At 44.5% G+C, this 24,779-nt stretch overlaps 1 protein-coding gene and 1 long non-coding RNA gene across 3 annotated transcripts in view; both read left to right on the forward strand.

Annotated features, from left to right (window-relative positions):
- LOC125618850 overlaps positions 1-609 on the forward strand; it is a 30,274-nt gene extending 29,665 nt beyond the window's left edge. For both annotated transcript variants that reach the window (XR_007350236.1, XR_007350237.1), the window contains one exon: positions 578-609. This is a non-coding gene — a long non-coding RNA (uncharacterized LOC125618850). The remainder of the gene's footprint in view (positions 1-577) is intronic.
- An 872-nt stretch (positions 610-1,481) lies between these two features.
- Positions 1,482-14,514, forward strand: LOC125618866. The gene is made up of 5 exons (XM_048810410.1): positions 1,482-1,645; positions 11,020-11,162; positions 11,312-11,641; positions 14,125-14,239; positions 14,506-14,514. The coding sequence occupies exons 1-5, from the start codon at positions 1,523-1,525 to the stop codon at positions 14,512-14,514; spliced, it is 720 nt and encodes a 239-aa protein (XP_048666367.1). The 5' UTR covers positions 1,482-1,522.
- Positions 14,515-24,779: the final 10,265 nt, after the last annotated feature.

A 24,779-nucleotide genomic window follows, 5' to 3' on the forward strand; every position in this document is an offset into this window, starting at 1 on the left:
TGTTCCCTACAGATGGATCCTGGAGGTGGATGCACAGGATCAGCTCCATGAGGGACAGTGAAGGGTCCCAGTGAAGCCTCCAGGAGCCAGACTCTGAGCCCTGTGAGGTGCACTGTCCCAGAGTGACCAGCAGAGGGTGACAGGCCCACAATGAGGGAAGAAACAGCCTCACCTAAGAAACATCAGGGAAGTGATGGCTGACAGTGTCCAGCACCTACAGGGAGCCCTGAAGACTTGGAGGGGTCTATGGTCTGACCAAGGACATGTGGGAGGGGCTGAGCTGTGGGGAAGCTCTCTCTGGGTTTGATGGTTTAAGACTGGAAGGCTGATCTTTTCCCCTGGCATCCTCTGAGTCACCAGAGTCCTCTCTTAAGGCATTATTTTGTCCCACAGTGTCACATGCAGACTTTCCACCCAGTGTGTGTGTGTGTGTGTGTGTGTGTGTGTGTGTGTGTGTTTGAGAAAGGAGCTATGAGAAGGGAACTGGTGACTAAATAGGTCACCCTGCTGGGTCTAATTGCAGGGGGCATGTGTCCTTATGAGGACAGGCCCAGGGAGCTCTCTCCCTTCCTCTCAGGGATCAAGGTGAAGCCTGAAAACATGGCAAGAAGTGGAAGACAGGGAAGGTGAAGAGATTTGTTCTTTTCTTTGTGGAGCAGGTATGAAAGGATATGATGCTTAGAGCCACCACAGCCCTCTTGGGCGTGTGAGACAATATGTTCAAGTTTGAAAGTTCTTTGCAGTGAATGTGGTGAAACATCATGTAGAAAGCATCTGGGAATGATCCGCTTACAAGAAGCCATTTCGATAACCACACAAACTCCAACTTTCTTTTTTATTTGTGAAAGTATTGCTATAGTGTTTATTACTTTCTTCTCAAATTATTCTAATTTCTCTCACAAAGGCACTTAAGAGAAAATAAAACCAACCTGGGCCTTAGACCTACATTTCAGAAGACAGGCAACATCAGGCTTGAAAGTGGGTGTTTTGAGGCGACTGGGGCATAAAGGGCTTCAAACCTCGTCAGGTTACCTACAGACCTGGCATCTTGGTCAAGCTACCTCAGTGCCTAGAGAAGTCCACACCACTTCATAAGTTCATAGAATCTATTATTTTCTTTTCTTAATTTCTCTGTTGATATCCAATCATGAATTATTGCCTTGCTTTTCATAATTCCTTCCTCAACCAAGAAACATGAACATCAATTTGAAATTTAAAAATGCAAGAAAAGTGTTTGCTGCAAAAATGAAGAATGCATCTGATCACTACTGAGAGGACAGTGAACCCATACGACATGATGTTCCCAGAATAATCTTCTCTGCAGGTGAATCTGCACTACCCTGGTTGGACTCAAGAAAATAGGGACATTGGTCCTGTTCTTAGTCACTGAGATAAGCCATCCCTTTAACTGTGCCCAGCCCTGTTGATTTGCATGTTCCCACAGCACAGGCCTCCGGCCCTGAGGACATCTTAAGAGGCTGCTCACACCCTGTGCAGGAGTCAGTCCCCATCAGGACACAGCATGGCCATGAGGGCCCCTGCTCAGCTCCTGGGGCTCCTGCTGCTCTGCCTCCCAGGTAAGGAAGGACAGCACTGGGGATTTACTAGTCACAGTGTGGTCAGTGCTGCCTGGCTACTCAGGAAAGTCCTCTTGTAACATCACTACTTACAAGGATATTTCTTTTTATGTTTCCAATGTCAGGTATCAGATATGATATCATGATAACCCAGTCTCCATCCTCCTTGCCTGTGTCTCATGGAATCACAGTCACCATCACCTGAAGGGCCAGTGAGGACACTTACGATAATTTAAACTGGTATCAGTAAAACCAGGTCAAGCTCCTAAACTCCTCATTTATGGTGCATCCAATCTGCAACCTAGAGTCTCCTGTGACCTGCCAGAGGCACCCCTGTTTCTCCAGACAGAAAGGTGGCAACCAGCAGCTGTGAATGGGTTGTCCTGTGGCCATAAAGTCACTGAGTCAGCTGTTCTGTGCCCTGTTGGGGAAAACACAAGGGAGAAGCTGCCCATGCTCCACTCTAGACCAAAAACTTCTGTCCTCTTGGGGCCCAGAAAAACTGCCCATCTGTATGACACCTGCTTCTATCTGTAACCAGAGCCCCTCAGGTCACCCAGTGTACTAAGCAATGGGAAGGTCAATGTTGACACAGTAGGCACACAGGAGCAGGTTGTGAACTCCATGATGCTCATGCTCAGTCCCTCTGAGTGGAGTAGCTGCCATGGTCTAGGCAAGAGATGTCACCTTTAAATATCCAAGCTAACTGATTCAAAACTTAACGTCCAATGGGTAGGGTGGCTCATGCCTATAAGCCCACCTACCTTAGAGACTAAGGGAGGAGGAATCCAGGTTCAAGGCCACTACAGGAAAATTATAGAAACACTTTAGATGAATAAAATAAAAAGGCACCTCATACATTGCTGGTATGACTGCAAATTGGTGCAACCACCTAGGAAAGCAGTATCGAGATTCCTCAGAAAACTGGGAATGGAGTCACCATTTGACCCACCTATCCAACTCCTTGGTTTATACCCAAAAGACTTAAAATCAGCATGCTACAGTAATGCAGCTGCATCAATGTTTATAGCAGCTCAATTCACAATAGCTAGACTATGGAACCAACCTAGGTGTCCCTCGATAGATGAATGGAAAAATAAAATATAGTATATATACTCAATGGAATATTACTCAGCTTTAAAGAAGAGTAAAATGATGGCATTTGCCAGTAAATGGTTGGAGTTGGAGAATATCATGCTAAGTGAAATAAGCCAATCCCTCAAAAACAAAGGCTGAATGTTTTCTCTAATCCTCATAGTTCAGGGCCAGAGCCTGCAGCTCTCAGGAAACACCCTGAGCTCAGTCTGGCTGAGCCCCTGCCCAGACTCTCCCATCTACAGCTATGGGCCAGGCTACATGGGCAGTGACCACACAGATTCCATTTTACCCTGAGGTTCCACCTCCTATAAGAAATGCTTCTCCCATGGGAACTCCAGCCTCTGTGCCCATCCACAGTGGCTGGCACAGCAGTTTGGCAACACAAAATGGCAATTCTTATACAAAGTAAAGTTGTTCTCTCTGTGGTCCCCACATTTCCTGGGACATGCATCCTGTCAGAGAATGGTCTTCTAGATGTTGGTGACTGTGGTAAGCCATTCTTATAGACCGTGGCCACCATTAGAAGATGGCGCCGGCTTCCACTGTGGCCTGTGATAAACAACTCCTTTTATGGAGAGTTGGCACGCAATCCCTTACCACCCTATGAGAGAGATCCACGTGGCGGCTTAGGATTGGGATGCGGGGGGCTTTATTAAGCTGTGCTTGGGCGTGGCGGGCGTGGGCGCTAGAAGATGATACATGACTCAAGGCCTGAATAAACTGCTGAAAGAAGAATCCTGTGTCGTGTTTTCCCTTGCCGGCGAGGGGTCGCGACAGGTGACCATCCTTTAACCTGTGCTCAACTAGAGTGATTTTGACCCACTTCCCTGTGGCTTATGATTTTAGATCTGTGATGTTTCTTTGTGGTTTTGAACCAGTAACAGCCACTTTTGATTAATGTGCTGTCATTATTTACTTATGGTATAAAAAGTGGACTCAAACCCTGGGGCAGGGGGAGGTCTAAAGGTGTAGACTTGTGGTCTGCCCCTTGGCCTGCTGGATGGTGAATCCTGACCACTAGCTGGTGAATAAGTGTTTCTTCTCCTGCTTTAAGATCAGGATTCATCTTAAACTGGTTAATTTATTGTGATCTCGCCATGACACTTCTACACAAGCAAAGTCCTTCCTTTGTCTAAAGCTCAGTACACATTTCCACAATTGTTCACCTGCAGGTTGTCACCTTGCTAAGTAGAAACTTGACCTGAATGTACTTTTCCCAAACCCATAGTAAAGATCTCATTGTAGTCTCTCTTCCCTAAGGAACTTAGCACAAGCACAGGGATATTTAAAATAGAGTAAAGCTTATAAAACATCTTCCCTTTTCTTTAATTTACTGATCACCAGCTCTTTCCTGCTGTTTGTGGTAAGAACAGGTACCCTCCCAGACCAGGGCAGGAGGAAGTATCACAGGGCACAACTGATCATCTCAGAAATTATATGTAAATGAAGGAGGATGGCCTGGGGCTCTGACTCAGAGGTAGAGATATTGTGAGGTTGGGCTGCCCCAACTGCTCCTCCTGCAGCCTCCACCTGCTGAGGATACAGCTCAGAGGCAGCCAGTGACTGAGCACTACAAGTAGGGTCACTTAGAGGATCCAGGGGGCTCCTGTGCACCCTGACTCTTTCCTTCACTTCAGCCCCATCAGGCAAACATGACAATATTCTCACTGCTATGATAAAGAACTTAATTGAAGACCTGAAGTGATGGAATTAGGCAGTATCAGGGGTTTTGCAGTAAAGCTAGGCCTCTCCATGTATTCTACACAGGATTATTTTTAGACTTTATTTTTAGTGTAGTGTAAGTCCCACAAAAACTGTGGTGAATTGCAGAGTTCTCCCATGTTCCTCTTCTCCCACAGCCTCTCCGTCATTAGCATCTCTCAGACACTGTTGCATTTCTTACAATTCATCAGCCTCTGCCCATGTTTATAGTCACACTTGTGTCCTTTTTTGCATTCTATGATATTAGACAAGTGGACAGTAATATGTGTCCTTAATGTGTCTTGGCCATTCCCTCACGGAGGTGTTTTCTCATGTGTTTTAATTTTCATTTCCCTGATGACCTGGGATGTTACAATGATGTTTGGACAGATGTCCACAATGTACAGTGGTCAGACCCAGATGTCAAATGCTTGTCATCTGTCCCTCCTTTATGGTCCTTCTCCATCCCTGTGTTCCAAGGTCCATGTTCCTCTCACACATTATTTCTTTATAGAGCACTATGCCCCCACTTTGGGGTTAGCTATGTATTATTCTCTTTGTTTTTCTACACCTGAGGGGCTCTTGATTTTACCTTCATTTCTGAAGTACATTTCCCTGGATCTAGAGTTCTAGGTCAACAGAATTGTCCTTCAGCTGTCCCCTGTCCTCCCTGTTTTCTGGGGAGAAATTCTCCTGTGATTCTACTTGCTTCTCCCATAAAGCTAAAGATTCTGTCTCTGTCTTCAGAAGCTGGCTGTGTGGCTGTGAAGGGAGCTGAGAGGCACCTCCTGGTTCATTCTGAGTCCCTGTGCATTTGCCTTCTCAGGGTTCTCCCAGGTTCTCTAGCTGGGTTGACCTTTGCTGTCCTTCCTGCTGCCTCCTTCCTCTGTCTGTTCCATTCACCTGCTCAGCTCACCTCTGCTTTCATGGTAGTGGATGCATTTTTCAGTTCTGAAACTTTCATTTTTTTTTGCCTTTGTACACTTTCAATACTCTTGTTGATGCTTTCTGATTGTTTTTCATTTCTTTCAAACACATTTGCAGGTGCTCGCTGATGTACTTTTATGGTGTCTGCTTTATAATCCCGTTCATATAATCCTTAGATACATTTCAACTCAGTGTTAAAGTGAACTGACTGAACTTTCTCATTCACATGAGTTTACCCAGGTTTTCATACAATGAAGGATGTTTTCTTTTTTACCTGAACATTACTGGTATCAGGTCCCCACATAGGCCTAAAATTCTTATTTTCTAGCAATCTCCTATTTAGTGCCAGTGCTTTGACATCTGGTCTACAGAGGGCCACAGCTCACCCAAAAGAAAGGTTTCTTAACCTGCCAGGCCCAGGAAGCACATTATCCTTGTAAGCACTTAGTCCCCACAGAGGCCTGAATTCAAGGCAAATCCTCTTAATAACTAGTGGTCAGTTTCATATCAGTGGGACAAAATTCCAACATTCATCTAACTTAGAGGAGAAAAAGTTTATTTAAATACATTTGTTCTGAAAGTCAGTCCATGGTCAGCTGACCCCATTGCTCTGGGCCCAGGTGGGCAGAAATTCAAGGCAGAAGAGTGTGGGGGAGGAGAGCTGCTTCAGCATTGGTGACCAGGAAGTGCAAGGAGAGAGGGGAAGGGGCCTCAGGGAGGATGCACCTTCCAGGGCTCACCCCTAGTGACCACCTGCTCCAGCCACTCCCCCCTGCCCTCAGTCACCACCCAGTTAGTCCACCCAAGCCAGGAAGGACTGAATAACCTCAGCTCTCCTAGTCTTGTCAGTTCACCTCTGAATATTCCTGCATTAACACAGTCTGTATACGGGGTCACCTGAAGCTGAAACCAAAGCACAGTCTACAGAAGTGCACATGAAATGACATCAATATAATTGTTTTGATTCTAGCAGAAACTTTTTTTCTTTGATAAAACAGTGACTCATGGTCTGGAACCAAATACCACACATGGCACATGATCTGAAGGGAGTTTTCATGGAGCAGAAAACTAGGAAGTCCTCACTGTGTCCTTTCCCTTTCCTCTTTCTGTCACTAGCCTGCCACAACAAAGCTGCAGCCTCTGCTGAACCTTGTGTTTGCAGGGACAGGAATTAAAATATTCTCTCTATTTTCATTTCTTCTGATTATTCCCAATTTTACTCTATCTTCATTTGAGGACAGCTCTCATCTGCTTTTGACAAGTGTATATCTTCTCAGATCACTTGGACTCTGATTTATGTCTTCTCCCTACATGCCTTGAACCAACCTGCTTTCCAGGAATACATGCTCAGATCTTTGACAAGGACACGCATATCTCCACAAAGAGCTTGGGACCATACAGTCTTCTTAAATATAGGTTATCTTGATAAAATATATCAGAGCCACCCATCATTCTGGCTACATTACCTGTGCAATCTTATGATGCTAATGCATTCAAGTCAAAACCTTTCCAGGCCCCCCCACCCTTTCGCATTAACTGATGAGGACAATCCTCGTGGTTCTCAAAGTGAGCTCATGATGAGGTGTAGGGTAAGAGAGAAACTTGGCACTAGACACCCGGTCTTGTACAAGAATTATAACTTTGCTCTGAATCTCTGATTCCCAGAGGTGTCATCTGCATCTTAGAATAAAGTGTTTTCTATCTACTCTTTCGCTTTTTCAAAATGATATTTGGCATAAAACCCCAACATTGAAAATACAAATTTGGATCTCAGTTGATGACATTTGTTAATAATTTTCACAAATTAGTTTATAAAATTATATCACTTTTTTAGTCATTTATTTTTCAGCATTGCACAGATTTTATGCCAAACTTTGCAAAAAAATAATAAAATGATATTTCTATACTGTGTCTTCTGATAGACACACTCACCAGTTATCTTCACAAAACAATTTAATACAGGAGAACATCACAGCCTGGAATTGAGCCAAGAGTTTGAATTCAAATGTGAAAATAAGCTGAGTGAGAGGGAGTTTCTATAGGACACCAGATGTGCATGTGTGTGAGCTCTGTGCACTGGATTGGAAGCACAATATTTTCAAGTTCTATTCCACGTACTCTAGGTCCATGTAGAGTGCTTCCCAACTCCTTTCAGGTCAAAACTCAAGGAAAGAGAGCTGTAATTAGTCACCTGGTCCTGAGGCTGCTCCTCAGTCCCAACTGCCTTCCCAAGATTGATCCTTGCATGAAGCACCACCCTCCTGGGGTCTCTCCCTCTTCTTTATGGGGTACATTAAAACTCTATCGATATTTTACACACAAGTTATCTTTGTATCACTTCAAAACATCTTTGTTGTTCTTGTAACTTTCTTTTCCATTTCTCAATAGATATTTTCTCAACTGTGAAAGTAATTGTACCTGAAGCTTAATGAAATTCACCATTTTTTTCAATATAAAGCCCAGACATTCTCTGATGTTTGAGGGTTTTCAGGTTCATGGCAGAGTTTGCTGGAACAAGTCACAGCCCTCACATGGGGTTAAGTGCACTTGATCCAGTGTGTGATCTAGGCTTTGATATCCTTGTGGTCATGGAAACCAAGCCATGAAGGAAACAGTTGCTGCAAGATTGAAAGTGGGCAGAATCATTTCAACCCTGATTAACTACATGTGGGTCTGCTGTGGTGAGTGGGGTATGGAGGGTGTGGCTCTTCCCCTCTGTGGATCCAGGAAGGCACAGGGGCATTTGGAGATGCATCTGAGATGGGAGGTGGGATACCCATGACCAATAAACGAGAGCAAAAGCAAAGACCACAAGATGCCCCTGGGAACAGCAAGGACCCCAAGATCTCAGAAGAATATTGTTCATTGAAAAGCATATATATATTTTACTTCTGCAGTNTATATATATATATACATTTTTTAACTTCTGAAGGGTGCAAAATCAACCAGGCCTACAGTATTGATAACCTTTTCAAAATAATTCAAATAACAATCACTAGTTAACTGACCACAGTCCCCAGTTAGAAGAGCCAACATTAAAAAGGCTGGCAAGGCATAAATGTGCCTGATACTCCTTACTTATCATCCTCTTCTTCCCCCTTCACAAGTGACTTTCTGATCTGTTTCTAGGGGCTGTAAAATAATCTGTTTTCTTCTTCAACTTGGCCTCTGCAGAGAGTTCCTGTGTAGGTGACCTTGGACATCTTCACTTCCTCCTCCTGTGTTAGTGACTGGAATGAGTCACAGCTGTGATGTGCTTAACCTCCCAGGCCACAGCAGACTCCAGACCTCAGCGAGGGACCAAGCTCCTGACACACCCTCCCCTGCAGAGCCCCAGGGTCACCATCCTCCTGGCCCACCACCAAGTGAGTCTGTTCTTGATACAAAAATAGTGTCAGAAAACTTGATTAAAAAAGAAAAATCAAAGCTGCTCTTGCCTGGGCAGCTAACACACCAGTCACCCATTACCCTGGAGCTCCAGGACACCTACAGGAAAGTGGGGGTCTGAGACAGGTCCTCAAAGGGCCAGGAGTAGGTCCCTCCCTTGCTCAGCACCTGCAGATGCTGAGGGTAGAGGATGAGTGTCTGGTGGCACCTCGACCTGCAGTACCTCTGGGACCTTCCCTGCTACTCTCCTGGGCCCTGGGTCACCCCACCTAACTGCTGAGTGCTGGCCCTGGTCCTGAGAGCCCCTGGGAGCTGCTAATGTTTCACAGAGGTTCTGGAAGGAATTGGGTGGGAAGCAGTAGTTGGGTTGGCAGCTCCACACCTGGAGACCCTCATAGCTCCCACCCCTATGCCTGCACCACACAGCGTCCCTTAGGCCCCTTCTTTCTTTGACAAAACCACATCTTTGGCATCTCATGTGTGTCACACAGCCAAGACATCAACTATCAAAGACCAGCATGGCTTATAAATTTCTGATAAACTGATAATCCTTTGTCCTTAAGTAGAAGGATAATTTCTTGGGGAGAGTGGTAACTTGAGTTTCCTACAGGATCTCACCTAGTGATAAAGGAAGAGAAACAACTTCATGAATTGGGGAGAAACTATCCATGGTCAAGACATTGGGACCCCAGGTACAGATCCTGCCTATTGATGCTCCCCAGTCCTGTCACTAGAGAGCAAATGCACTTTTGACCACGACCTGCACAGATGAGATAAACTGGGTTTAAATGGGCTGGCTGCAAGTTTAAGCTAAGAAGAAGGTAGCAAAAAACAACATAACAGAAACAATTTTGGCATCAACATCAGGATGGCTCTTTGAGCATAAGGGCCAATCTGTCATGCTGGAAAAAAAAAAAAAGAGAGAGAGAAAGAGAGAACACATTTTCTTTATTTTATAGGGGGAATATCAGAGGAAGGGAAAAGTTTTCAAAGGTGGGGTCATGCTACATGATATCTTTTGGTCAGCAGATTGACTGACATCTTGGCAGGTCACACCCACCTCAGGTGCTCTGTGGGATCCTAGGAAGAGCTAGAAGGGGAGGCGCACCTGCATCATGTGATCAATCCATGACAGGGACTTTGCAGTGCCAGACCTGTCCCCTCAGGAGGCTACTATGCACAAAACAATCCACACACAGCCCATGGAGAGCTCATGACAACATACCAGAAAATAAACAATCCAAGAAAACTGATCTAGAAGCCCTGGAACAGGAGCAGTGATCCCGCCCCATGGGGGCCACTAAGGCTTGGGAGCTTTGCCCTGCATTCAGGCCCACAGGGAGCCTGGACTTGGCACATGGGCTATGTCTCCCCAGATGCAAGCTCAGGTAGGGTTTCTGATCTATTTTGTGACTATAATAACCACAACCCAACACAGGGATTCACGGAGTGGAGTCAGAATGCAGGTCAGCAGAGGACCAGGTTGGTGGGAGGTCAAGGCCCTGCTCTGAGGGTGCCCTAGGTGAGCAATGAGGATGGACTGTCCTTATGAATTCAAAGAGGGGACAGAACACACTGAGAACTCATTCAGTGATTGTGAACAGACCAGGAGGTGTCCAGAGAGGAGGGGACAGAAGTGGAAGAGAGAGGTGTTACAATTCCAGTGCTGTCCCCAGGATGTGTCTATAGTCCTCAGCTAGGAGCAGGTCACTGTTCAGTGCACAGAAGCCCAGTGTGGGCTGAGCTCCATCTTCACTGTAGCCATGAAAGAAACTAAAACTTGCTTCTAAAATTATTCTAATTTAGGAAAGAGCCTGTGTAGTCTTTGCCTGCTGTTCTCAGGATGGGAGGAACCACCATAGGTCTAAGTGTATCTTAGGGACACTGAGGCAGGAAGGGAAGAATCACACTGGGTTCCATCCCACCCTGGCCTCCTGGTCCAGCAAGGCCAATGTATACAGAAACCTAAAACCACATCACAGAGTTTACAAATTGTGATTTCTTTCTGTCTTCAGTGTACTTTTCACATCCTAAGCATGAATTGTCCCTTTGTCTCTTAATTCCTTCTTGTTCCTATGGTCATTAATAAAGAAATGTCCATAAGAGACACAAGAAAAGCCTCTCCTGGATCATGAAGAAAGCAATAAGTCACTCCTCATGGGAGAGTATTCTGGTTGTGTCCTGTGTGTTCCAGATGAAATAATATTCTGTTCTGACACATCTCTGCTGCTCTCAACTGAACTGGGACAATGGGCACCTGGCCTGTGCTCAATGACATATGAGCCTGCCCTGCAGGTATGCCCAGCCTGCCCAGCCCTGCTGATTTGCATGTGCCCACAGCACAGCCCACTGCCCTGAGGACTTCTTAAGAGGCTGCTCACACCCTGTGCAGAAGTCAGTCCTCGTCAGGACACAGCATGGTCATGAGGGCCCCTGCTCAGCTCCTGGGGCTCCTGCTGCTCTGCCTCCCAGGTAAGGAGGGACATACTGGGGATTTGCTCATCCCTCTGTGGTCATTGATGCCTATCCCTTGGAGGGTGGAGCTTGTATCATAATTAATGATGTGGTAATTTATTTATTTGTTTATTTATTTATTTAATGTTTTCAATGTCATGTTTCAGATGTGACATCCAGATGACCCAGTCTCCTTCATCCTTGTCTGCATCTCAAGGAGACAGAGTCACCCTCACTTGCAGGGCCAGTCAGTACATTGGCAATTATTTACACTGGTATCAGCAGATACCAGGTCAAGCTCCTAAGCTCTTCATCAGAAATGCAAACACTTTGGTATCTGGGGTCCTCTTGAGGTTCAGTGGCAGTGGATCTGGGACAGATTTCACTTTCACCATCAGCAGCTTGGAACCTGAAGATGTTGCCACTTATTACTGTCTACAGACTAACAGTTACCCTCCCACAGTGACACAGGCCATGACCTCCCAGGGAGCAGAAGTGTGAGGCTGGGCTGCCCCAGCTGCTCCTCCTGCTGAGGGCACAGCTCAGAGGCAGACAGGCTCTGAGGTGCCTGGGAGGGTTCCCTAGAGGGGAAGAGGGAGGATTCTTTTTCCAGTGGTCCCCTTGCTTTTCCTCAGCCCCAGCAACTCAGAGAAGACAATCCTTTTCCTGGTATAATCCAGGATAAAGCTTGTTTCCTCTGTGCTGTTGTGTCATGATTCTGTGAAGTGCACTGTGTTGTGTCAGCTGGGCTGGATGGACAGATGCCTGGAGCATTAGGATGTCCAGGAAGGTGGGTATCATGTTCAGGGGACCCAGTGAGGAAATCCTTCCTGAGAGTAGGAGGCTCAACTCAATGGACTGGGCCAGGTGGACTGTAGAAGAATCAGGGGATGCTCATCCTTGATCTTCTCAAGCTCTTCCTCCTTCAGAGTATGAGCTTCTCCTGCCACCAGGCTTGGACATCAACACCAAGTCCTTTGGCCTTTGGCCTTGGACTTGCACCTGCTGCCTCTCAGGGAATCCTGGACCTACAGACCTGGATTAGGGTCCATCATGGACTCTCTCCTTCTGAGGCTTCTGGGTTCTTGACTGAGATGCTAATAGAGATGGGCAAAGCCATGCTGGTGACCACCAGTTCTGACATCATCACTGCTAACACACACACACACACACACACACAGTTACAACACCTTCCTCTCAGACCACACCCTGTGCTTTCCAGTCTGTTGTATGTCACTCTATTCTAGGTAAAGCTGAGCATCCTCTTTCCTAACATCCAGAATCCAAAATGCTCCAAATCTGAAACTTTTTGATGATTCTAGTGTGGGTTTTGGTTTCTGAATGGACATGCTCAGCTAGTAAAGTTGAATCAAAGCTTCCAAAAAATAAAAAGCAATGAAATCTGTTTTTCTTCCAACACACAACACATTTTATGTTATTTGTTCAAAGGACAGAATCCATGTCCTGCTGGTCCCCAAAACACAGCTGCACCCTCCAGGGGACTGGCATCTGAGAAATAGTCTAAGATAAGAGCTCAGCTCTAACCTGACCTTGACTCACCAGGACTCCTCACCTCGGCTTCTCAAAGTGAGGTTCTTGCTCAGCTCCTGGGGCTACTGCTGCTCTGGTTCCCTGGTGAGGACTGAGGGGATTAGGAGGAAAACGATGGTGAGCCCTGGGGCCCACAGCTGCCCATGTATGCTATTTCTGGTATGTTATATATGCAGGTTTTCTCTCCAGGATGGGACATGCAAGATTTTGGTTTATACAATGGAGGAATATTTTTAGAAGATAAAGGAATTTTGTACCAGTGGATACTGGGATACAGGAAGAGAGGGGGGTCTTTGGTGACTTCTGGAGACACCTTTCACCTGGCAAGTCGATAACCCATTAGAATTTGTGTAATTTTGGAACATGAACCAAATCATCTCTCTCTCTCTCTCTCTCTCTCTCTCTCTCTCTCTCTCTCCACACACACACATACACACACACACACACACACACACACACACACACTAGCCTAAGATTAAATTTGGAAGAGAAATCATGAAAATGGCTCATAATGGTAGACATAAACTTCCATTTTTCTCTTATTTTAGGACCCAGAGATGCTACTGTGATGACCCAGGCTCCCCACTCCTGCCTCTCAGCCCTATAGAGTCACCTTCCATCTCCTGCAGTTCCAAACAGAGCCTTCTACAGACTGATGAATACACTTATTTGTATTGATTCTTGCAGAAGCCAGGTAGGTCAGTCCACAAGCTTCTGACCTCTAGGAATTCCAATTGTCTCTGGGTCTCAGTCAGCTTCAGTGGCAGAGGGTCAGGGTCAGATTTCATTCTGAATCTCAGGAAGGTAGAGGCTGAGGAGGTTGCTGTTTACTCCTATGTGCAAGCTGTTAAATTTCCTCTCACAGGCTCAGCCCTGAACACAGCCTCCCTGCTGGGTGGCTCAGCTGCCATGTGTGCTGCCTGCCAGGGGAGCAGCACAGCAGATTCTCTGCCTGTAGGAGAGAAAGATTCTGGGATCTGGGGTGAACAGGGTGTAGTTGAGGACTCTGGATCATGTGCCTAGGTCTGGCTCAGGCCTGTGTCTGGGCCCCATCAGATGGACACAGAAGGAGCAGAAGGGAGAAGGGAGGATATTCAGGAGCCTCTTTTCAACCCACCTGATGGAAGAGAAGGCTGAGTGACAGCTCATCCTAGTGTTCCTTCCTAGTGCCTATCAAGTATGTTCACGAGGACCAGAATCAGCATGGATTTGAGGCAAAACAAAATCATGTTTTTTCTTTTGCATTTATTTTAGTGTAAAACTCATATGCACTCAACTGGATATGATGAGTGTTCTAATTACTCTTCCTCCCCCACACCCTTCTTAGCCCTTCCTCTATTTCTGGCCCATGTCCCTGTTCAGTGCAGAGCCAGGCTCTCCCCAGGGACACCTCAGGTCTATACCTTTGACCAGTTTCAGTCACAGGTAGTGGAAATAAAAGAAAAGTATTGGGAGTTCCGTGGATATATCCAAGAATAATGAACCGAGTGTGGAAGAATTACAGATATATGGTAGATGTCACTTTCCACAAAACTCGCATGGATGTAAGAACCTGTGAGCCAATACTTGCTCAAAGGAAGTAAAATAGTATTACTATTAGGGCCACAGCCCTGAACGAGGAGGTGAAGTTTGCGTGCTAGGGGTCAACACTTGCTCAACACCTGCTGTGGCCATCATTGGCTGGGGAGTTCACACTGGTGGTGTGGGGTTTACATAGAAAGCTAGATGAAAACTCTTTATCTTTCTTGGAAAGAATCCCAAATTTCACAGATCTTGCCTTGGCCCTCAGGTTGTTTTTGCACCCTCTTAGCCTCAATGAGTCATGATACATCCAACAAGGCTCCAGGGACCTATTAACTCAAGGGTCAGTGAAACTCCTGTCCAAATGGGCTTCTTCCACTATCCTAGTCCACCCAGTGGGGTGGGGACATGTTCCTGCCAGTTGATCTTTCCCAGAAAATAGATTTAGGGGTGAGTCCAGAGAGAATGGTCACTCAGGAGGGACAATGCACGCAAGATAGAAACGATGTTGACCAGGAGGCAAATCTGGGCTGGGAGGATGAGCAGACATACAGGAGTCCAAAGCCATGTCCCTGACATACACAGAGATGGTCAGTGCAGAATCACAGGAGAGGAGGCCCCATGAGGACTTGGCATCCTGCCACTTTTGCCATCCCTGACCTCAACAAATGCCCACAGGAGAAACCCAGCTTGCTGTTGAGGACTCAGCCATGTCAGTCCACCTCACAGTTCAAGGCAACTCCCAAAGCTCAGTCAGGTCTCTTCCCTAGGGCAGCCCCTCTGCCAGGACCATGCCATAGTCCTGGGGTCAGTCACATTCAATATATTAAAGCAGGATCAAAAAATAATAGGTGAAAGGCCAAAACTGTCTCAGGAGTTGTAAGTCTTCATTTTGTTTCTTTCATGGCTTCTGGTTGTTGTGACAAGCTTGATTGTAAAGTGATTTTTTTGTTGTTGTTGTTATTTTCTTCTGTACTTAGTGCAGTGATTTTGATGGTCTGCTGATCCCTGCTACATCCTAAGTGAAAGTGGAAGTTCATTTTTTAAACTGAATATAATGTATGGATTCCAACTTTGCTACTGAGTTTTAAACTTCTAGATCTAGATATATCTAGACACATCTAGATACTACACGGGCACAGATGGTTAAAATAATGAAAACCCTAAGGAAATGATGATGGTCAAAGCCAAGCTCACCATGACCAACAGTGGGTGACTCCATATTCCAGGCTAAAGGTGGGGCCATTATGCTTGTAATTCAAATGTTTTAAACTGTCATCTACTAACTATAGTGATCCACAAACAGAATTCTGATTATAGAATGATATAAATCAAAGGTTTGTATTAAACAAATAAATTATCCTAATTTTACTTACAAAAGCATACTGTGTTTGTGAAGGTTTCCACTTCCAACTAAATATGTCCCATGATGAATACAATAAAAACTAAAATATATAATTTTTTAATGTATCTTAAAGAAAACATTATAGAGGAGTTAGAAAAATTAATATTTCAAATTCAAAAAGAATGGTCTCAATAAATAAATTTTTACATCTTAAATCAATTTCATCAATGAATTTTTTTAGTGGATGACAGGGTTAGAGTAACATTAGTCAAATAGAGTTTCTGGGATTTTTTTCCATATGGAAATATAAAATTAAAATAATTTTTAAAACAAAAAAAAGTAAAGAGAAAATGTGATAAAATTTTTTGATAACATGCCAAATTCTACCAAAAAATAAAAGTGAAAGCCCAGTCATGAAAGTTACAGTAGGAATCACCCTGGACCTTTGTGTACCTTTTCAAACCCCATCCTGTGGGAATTAGCATTCTCCACCCATGGCCCAGGAGAATAGAGTAGCACTTACCTGTGGGCTGCCTGGTGGACTGCTGTCTCTATCACATGACTCAGAACTCAGATGGGGTCAAGTGCAGGGCTCAGACCTCAGGTGAGGGAACTGTGGACAGCAGTGGTGGGCATCACTATGTGACCACTGCATGAAGGAAAAGGGATCAGGCAACATACAGCCCAACCAGGCCCTAAAGAAACTGCCATGGGACCCTCTGGATAACCAGCTCATTAAAAACATCAGCATGTGTAGGAAAATTGGAGCTGGAACCTGCTTTCTCAGCACAGACTGAACACTATTCCTGGGCAAGCCCTGATCATTAGTGAAGGTGTTCAACATCAGAATCCAAAAACTGGGCAGGTGACTGTTTAATTCAAAGTCTTCATTTCAACAGAAGATGGCAAGGCACACAAACGAACAGGGAAACATGAGCCATTCAAAGGAATAAAGAATCCTTAGAAACAACCCTAACAGGAAAAGACATCAAAATGACAGGACATCACCTTTCCAATGTCTTCCTTACAGATGTGTCAATTATGAAGAGGAAATGCAGGAAAACAGCAGACGAAAATCAGGAAAATGTTATGTGGAAAAAAAATCACAGTATCATTGAAGAGATATAAACCATATTAACAAGAAAAAACCCCAGGAAGTTCTGGAGTTGAGAAACACCCCAAGGAGCTCTAGATAAGGCAAAGGGGAGAGAGGGGAAGGGAGGGGACAAGGGGGTAAGAAAGATTGTGGAATGAGATGGACATCATTATCCTAAGTACATGTATGAAGATATGAATTATATGAATATCCTTTGTATATAACTAGAGATATGAAAAAGTGTGCTCTCTATGTGTAATATGAAGAGTAATGCATTCTGCTGTCATGTATAACAAATTTAAATTTAAAAATTTAAAAATACCCTAACAAGTTTGAACAACAAAGTGCCAGGTTTGAAGAGGCAAAAGAAAAGGGCAAACTGAAGCAGCTCATTTAAATGCTGGAGTCTGAGGAGCAGGAAACCTAAGATGAATAAAAGAGAGATGATGCCCAGCAGGTTACAGGAGCAAAACAGATGGACTCATGAGCTCCTCATTGCCGTCTCTGGAGGTCTGTGAGGAAGGGGCAGAAGGGACACCTGAGGAAAGAGTAATACTGCCACCTGCACTTGCTGATCTCACTGCCCAGTAGCCTGTTGCTGCTAATGGGGACCACATTGGACAGCTGTATATAGTTGTCTCCATCCAAGCACAATGCTCTGTTGGCCAGTGTTTGTCTAAAAGGTCAACTAGATCATTCGTGGTATTGAGTTCAGAGCACAAACCTCCCAGCTACTGGTCATCAGGCTGGGTGGCCTCAGGTCCTTCTCAGGTTGGTTAACATGTTGAGGTCCAGAGTTGGCTCTGGAGGCTTCTGTAATGGCAGGAAAGAGGCTGCACTGACAGATGGAGACCAGGGGTCCTGAGGTCCTCCACCCCTGGCTTACACCTGCATCCTCAGGATCCATTCCAGAGAATGAGAGTCCAAATGATGGCTTTATTAATTTCTTTTGTTTTTCTCAAATTGTATGCACTTGTGGGTTGCAAAATGAGGTTTCTATACCTACATATATTATGTGATCATAAAATCTTCTAATTATCACATTCCTCACCTTAGACATTAATCACTAATTTCTGGCAAGTCTTTCCACACCCTGGGCATGTGGCAATAGTAGGCACAGATTTTAGACATGGACACACTCTGCTCCTCCCCAGACATCAGTGTGCATTTGCCACAGAAGGCGTGAACCTCTACCCATGAGGCCTTCAACTCTCTGGGATCCCAGTGTTGGGGGGGTGGAGATGACATCAGTGTGGAGCCCTCCCAGGGGCTTCTCTGTCCTCACCTGTGGGCACAGGTCTTAGAACAGGTGCTGGGGCTGGTGCAGGATCCTCTCTCTTTTGTCCCTTATTGAGCAACTCTACAGAAAACCAGAGTGGAAAGGGCTAATGGCAAATGTGCTTCAATGATGATCCTGAGGATTGGGGTTGACAGCTGGTGGCCCAGTGAGTTAGTCAGCTTTTCAGCACTGTGACAGAGAAACCTGACAAGAACAATTTCAGAGGCAGGAAATGAATTTCATGCTCCTGTTTCAGTGGTTCAGTCGGTAGATTGCTCTAGGCTTCAGTGAGGCAGGACGTCACGGTGGAAGGGCGTGAGGAGGAAAGCATCTGTGGACATGGCACTCAGGAAGCAGAGAGAAAACTTTCCTCTTCAGGGACAAAATCTGAAAGGCATGCCCCCATGTCCTCCACCCACACACTGTGCACAGAATCTCCTCTCCTCTGTCACAGTAGGGCAGACACAAGTATCACTCCTGATTTAATTATGTCCAAAACCATTAAAACTGAGGGTGTGGGCTATAAGAAGTGCTAGAATTTTTTGCAAAGAATGTACTCTGTGAGTTCTAAACAGAAACTTTTCTTAAGCACAGGAAATGAGAATCTAAACTGCATTCTTTCAAACACTGTAGAATATGTTAGTCAAAGCTATAGAAAAAAAACATTGTAAAGTTTTTATTAATTTTTATTTGTTTTAATTAGTTACACATGAAAGTAAAATACATTTATGCAGTTTGATATGTCATATATAGATGGGGTATAATTTCTCATTTTTCCAAGTGTACAGGTTGCAGAATCACATTGGTCATGCAGTCACATATATACATACAGTAATAATGCCTGTTTCATTCTACTATCTTTCCTATCCCCACATCCCCCCCCCCTTCATTCACTTCCCCCTCTACCTAATCTAAGGTAACACTGTTCTTCTCTAGTGTCCCCACCTTATTGGAATTAGCATCCACATACTAGAGAAAACATCTGGACTTTGTTTTTGTAGCATTAAACATTTGATAGCAGAATCGTGGGTTCTCTGCTCCTCCTGCAAAGGTCAGAACAAAAACTTCACTGCAGGAATTATTTAAATGTAGACTGTTAGAATCCAAGCAACAATAATTGAGAAGTTGGGGCATTTGATATGGAGGGCAGCAGATGCTATAAATGGAAGATTCCCTGATGCTCCCCAGATGGCAGAGCTCACCTGACACTGAAGGCACAGGCGGCTGGCCCTGTGTTCCTCGAACCTGTGTGGGAGCCCAGGTGTGGGGCTGATGCCCTCAGCTACCTGCAGCACCTCACAGGTGATCCCCAGTCCTCCCTCAGTGCAATTCCCTCATGAAGCATCTCCACAGATGCATAGAGGAGACGAGTCCTGGGAACTGTGCTTCCAGAAGCCATGGTGACCACAGATGTAAAGCTCACCTCCCAGTGAGGTCACTTCTCCCCGACACTTGAAATACCTCTGAAAGGGCAGGGCCCAGAATATTTTAATATGTGACCCTCAGTGCCATCTCTAATTTGGAATCATAGCCAGAAAGCTTTATTAAGTGGTAGAGTCCACAGAAAATGAAGAAATTTCAAGCAGTATATCAGAATTCTTGCACAATCCATTGAAAAATTCTTCATGACAAAATGAAAAGCAAGACCAACTAAATGTGGATGTAGTATTGTTTTCCCTGCCACTCAAATGTGTGCCCCGAATGCAGCAGCAGCAGCAGGGTAAGCATGGCTCAGAAGCAGAACTTCAGGAGCCCTCAGCTGCTGTGGGTGAGGATTACTTTTTAGCAAGTGTCACAGCTGATGAGATTGTGAATGTCAACTACATTTAGGAGGTGATACTTGAGGAGAAGAAGTTTTCTGTAGCTCCAAAGAGTCCACAATTTCCATTCAAGTTCATATTAAAATCTAAAGCAGAAAGTCTATTAATAAGATTTCTGTTGCTAAAAGGACACTTAACCTGAGTAAATAAAAGAGGTTTACTTCTGTTTTTAGGCTGAAAGTCCAAGATGGGGTAACCCACTCTGTTGTCCTCAGGTGAGGCTCCTGGCCTGGGTCACAGTGTGGTGTGTAAGTGGGAGCCAACTACATGCTGCAGTGGCCAAGAGTGGCCTCGCATTATGACAGCCCACCCTGGTGAGAACTCCCTCACTCCACGGGGCCAGCTCCAGTCCTTCCAGGGCCACTGCCCCTGATGACCACCTAAATATCCCTGCAGATCTATTTGTGCCCAAGGTGTAAATGGAGTGGGATGAGGAGGGGGGGAAAGAAGGGAGGAACCCAGGGAAACATCTTGAAGGTGAGAAAAGTTTTGTTTTTTTCATTCAGCTTCTGAGACCTTCCGTATCAAAACTCACCTTCATAATACCTAAGATTCCTCTCACCTTGCAAGAATCACCATCATATGCAGAGTGCTGGTGACACTGAAAGACTCGTTGGTCAGATTCACAGTACTCTAAGGAAATACCACAGAAATAAACTTGTGAAGAGGAAAAGTTTCTTTGGTTCTGGTTCTGTAGGATTCTGTCCCAGATACCAGGAAACAAAGAGGAGCAGGATAAGGAAGAGCCTGGGGTAACCATGATCCCCTTGCCTCCAAGGCCTAAGGCCCCCCATGAGGTCCCCCTTTTTCAAGGACCACAGAACATCCAACAGCACCTGCCTGGAGCCAATCCTTTAACTCCAGGGCCTGGGGGGACATTCAAAATCCACAGTAGCAGGTGGGGATGGGAAATGTACCTGAACTGAGTCCAACAGACCAGTGGCCCAGCTGACCTCACCAAGTTTTCATTTAAGTCCCAGGATCCCCTGTGTTTCAGTCGCCATGAGCTGAGAGTGATGTCAGCCTCAGCACAGCAACATGGTTCCTGGGGATGCCACTGTCCACCACTATTGCATTGGCTTGGGACAAGCTGTGCCTATCAATTAGCATGGACAATCTTTAGGGTAAGTGGGCATTCCTAAGGAATTCAAGTGCTGTTGTGGGTTAAGTGGGTTCACAGAGAAGAGCTTCACCATAATTAATATTGAGCATCTGGTGGTTGATGATATGATTTTAATGCTTCCAACTAACTTTCAAGAATATGGAACAGTGGTTTTTGGTTTTGGTCTAAGTTAACTGTTTATCTTCCCTATCTCTCTCCCCAGCATCTTCTAGCCCTTGTAGTTAAGTTTAAGGCATTTGGAATATTTTATTTATCAAACCACACAGATCTTGATGGAACAGGTCAATAAAAGTATCCTTGTAGCTCAGCAGTAGAGTGCTTATCTAGCATGTACAAGGCCCTGGGTTCGATCCTCAGCACATATAAAAAGAAAGGAAGGAAGGAAGGAAGGAAGGAAGGAAGGAAGGAAGGAAGGAGGGAGGGAAGGAAGGAAGGAAGGAAGGAAGGAAGGAAGGAAGGAAGGAAGGAAGGAAGGAAGGGAAGAAAGAAAGGTATTGTGTCCAACTACTTCTAAACAATTTTTTTAAGTATCCTTCAAAAACAGATAAACTGAAGTGCTTGGAACCCAAGCACCATAGCTGTCTTGTCCTTTCATTGCTACCTAGAGAGTGTTGAGCAGCAGAATATGGTGTGGCTTTTGAGTTCCAGACGTGGTGGCCAAATTTGTGTTCCTGGAGTGTTAACATCTAACTGGAAAGTATGCATCATTTCTATTGAAACTATGGTCTTCAAGAGAGCCTGCAATACACTTATACCTAATTATCTAAGTAAAATAACATGTGCAACCATGATTCATTTTTCACAACATGCAAGAAAGCACATTCTTGTTCCTCTAGAAATGACTCTGTCCACAGAAAACACCTCAGGGTTTTTCTCTGCATGTAGCCAATAGGGGGAGCAGTGCACTGCAGGGAAGGCAGAGAAGGGTCACAGGTGACCCTGGAAATCAAGTCCAGTGGAGACTGACCCTGGGGGTGATTGTCATTAGCACTTCATCACCGTCTTTCTTTAATTTCCTAGGTTTCATTACAGGGTCTGGAGGAAAGTGAACATAACAAAGATTTCATCCAGAAATAATGTTTTAGGAGTTCAAGTGTTTGGTTTTATTTGGAGAAAGTGAATCCTTGATTGTCTGTTAGACTTTGACTTCAACTAGAAGAAAGATTGATATTAGGAACATTTGTGTTCCTTACAAAATCTGTCCCAGTGATGAATACAATAGTGTCAGCTTCTTGAGTTGCTCTGGGACCCAGACTCTAAAATCCTAACCATGTTATGCCCAAAGATAACCAGTAGAAAGCAGACAAGCCACACCAAACCTGTAATCTTGTCTTAGAAATATTAGGAAGTAGATAGTGGATCACAGCACACACAGCAAATGTTCCTCCCACCCATCCACCCACCCACAAGTCAATCTATCAATGTTCCCTGCTAGGCCACAGTCACATCCTGTGTTGTCTGGTTGACTCTGTTCTAGTCTACTTTATTCTAGGACAAGCTGAGCATCTCTAGTCCTAATATCCTAAATCCAAAATGCTCAGAAATCTGAAACTTTGGTATGGATTCCTGTAGATTTTGGATAGTCAGTTGAGAATGACCACTTGGTAATCTCTATGCAATGTCTCCAAAATCTGAAAAACACTGAAATCTGAAACACTTATCCTACACTTAGAAACTGGATATTCTGTTTTCTATTTTCTGTCATTAAAATATTTGATCATAGGCCTGTACAAATATACAACAGTGAAGCCTCCTAATATGTATGATTATAATGCACCAAAAATTTTTAAAGATTTTACTGAATGGATTTTCTGGTCCAAAATTGATAAAAATCCCACATTTTCTAAAATTGTGCCTTAGTAAATATGCTTCTTGCCCATATTCAAAAAACTCTAGAATAGAAAGTTGGAGTAATTCTACTGCAGCAGACTTCAAATGGTGGTGGTAGTTTTTCCATCTTCTATATCACTAGATAAACATTAGAGAAATGAAGAAAAGATTAAAAGACAAAATAAGGGTCACATAGAAGGAAGGGTGTAACATGACCTGTGTGGGTTTCCTGGGGTGATGATTTCAACATGGATGGTGATAAGAACACAGAGGTCAGTTATGGTGGATGTGATCAACAGTCTGGCACATCAATCCAGATCAAGACAAATAAGTAGGATTTAATATGTGAGAGCAGGGTGGTGAAAAAGCCACCCAGAGCCCAATATGGCTGTGGAGGGAAATCGAAGGCTGATTCCTGTGGGTCTCAGCTAACTATGACTTTTATTCATAATCATAGAACATTCCAGAAGCTCACTACATTCCACAAGTTATTTGCACTCTCTAAATGTGTGTAGAATAAATTCCACTTTCCCTTTATATGGGTGCCACCCCAAAATTGTGCAGGCAGGTGAACTTAAGATGCCTTATGTGAATTTGCAGGGACACCAAAAAAACACAGACTCAATTTGCCTTTACACAAACTTCAGGAGGGCTTCTCCACTCTCCACCTCAGGCTCCACAAGAGGGAGAGCAAGAGAAAGTCATGAGAGGCTGGGGAGAGAGAGGGAGCATGTTCAGAAGTGAGTTTTTATTGGGGGAACTCCTGATCTTAGAAAGTTCTATCCAAAAAAGTCCAGAAGGGGCAGGGTTACATGGGACATGTGACTATAACTGAATCCTCACATGTAACACCTACACCTGAAGACCTGCCTCTGTATTTGAGCTGGGACAACACCCAATTCATGCTTTGCCAGAGCCTCCTGCTTCAGGACTGGAAGGCATGGTCACTCAGAGTGGCTCCCCACACATGGGTTCAGAATTGATGCCCTAGGTCCATACTTTAAATTCTTAGATTTTCTGGTCTAAAATTGATAAAATCCCACATTTTCTAAAACTATGCCTTAGTAAATATGCTTCTGCCATATTCAAAAAACTCTAGAATAGAAAGTTTGTTAAGTCAGTAAGATAAATATGGATGGGATCACACCATGTGTTCCAGAAACCAGTGTCCTGTATGTCACAGTAGCATCACACACACAATTAGAGGTTCAGAGCTTCCACCGCCACACCAAGGAAACTAGTGATGGATATGATTTGTGTTATCTTGTTTGATGTGAGGACAACTGGACATGCATACAACATGAGGTCGTGAACACACACACTTCATTCCCCAGCCTCCCTCTCTGCATCTCATCAAGTTCTGCATCTTTTCTTACTAAGTAGAGTAAAACTGAGGTTTTCCATCTTCAGTTTCAAGGCCCATTCACTGTTAGAATTGCAAGCATTCACTTCTCAATCAGCAAAAAAATAATTGAGGCAAATCAAATATTTTAGCATTAGGATCTTAAATCTTATATGAAATTATTAAAATAAATTTAGGGCTCAAAAGACAACATTACTACTAATTATTCATATTGGGCTCCTCCTGAGGATAGGTGTTTAAAAGGATTTCCTGAACAAGATGATGCAAAGCAGCGACATTAATGTGGATGCTAAAAATTGGGTAAGTGGGAAAACACAAATTTCTAAATATTACCACATGTGATCCCATGAGAAGTAAATAGCAAACTAGTCATTTCCAGCACAAACTTGACTTATATTCCACTGATCTGTACCCACAGCCTTCCTGTCATGCAGAAGAGATCTCCTTAACAACTCTGGGCTAGGCAGGGAGGCTTGGGCTGGGCTCTCCCTCAGCTCTGCCTGCACCATAACTGCTGCACAGAGGCACTGGGAGCCCCTCACCCTCCCACTGCTCATGCTGTCCGGGCCTGATGCAGAAGAGGAGGTGTAGCATGTCATGCATGAGCTACAAGCCAAGGACCAGGGGAGCAGAAAGCCACAAGCTTTTCCTCAGGTACTGCTGCACCTCTGTTTCACACAGACACACATCATCTGCTGAGCTGCTCC

This window comes from Marmota marmota, unplaced genomic scaffold (genome assembly GCF_001458135.2).
Source record: "Marmota marmota marmota unplaced genomic scaffold, marMar, whole genome shotgun sequence".
In the NCBI taxonomy this organism is placed as follows: Eukaryota; Metazoa; Chordata; class Mammalia; order Rodentia; family Sciuridae; genus Marmota; species Marmota marmota.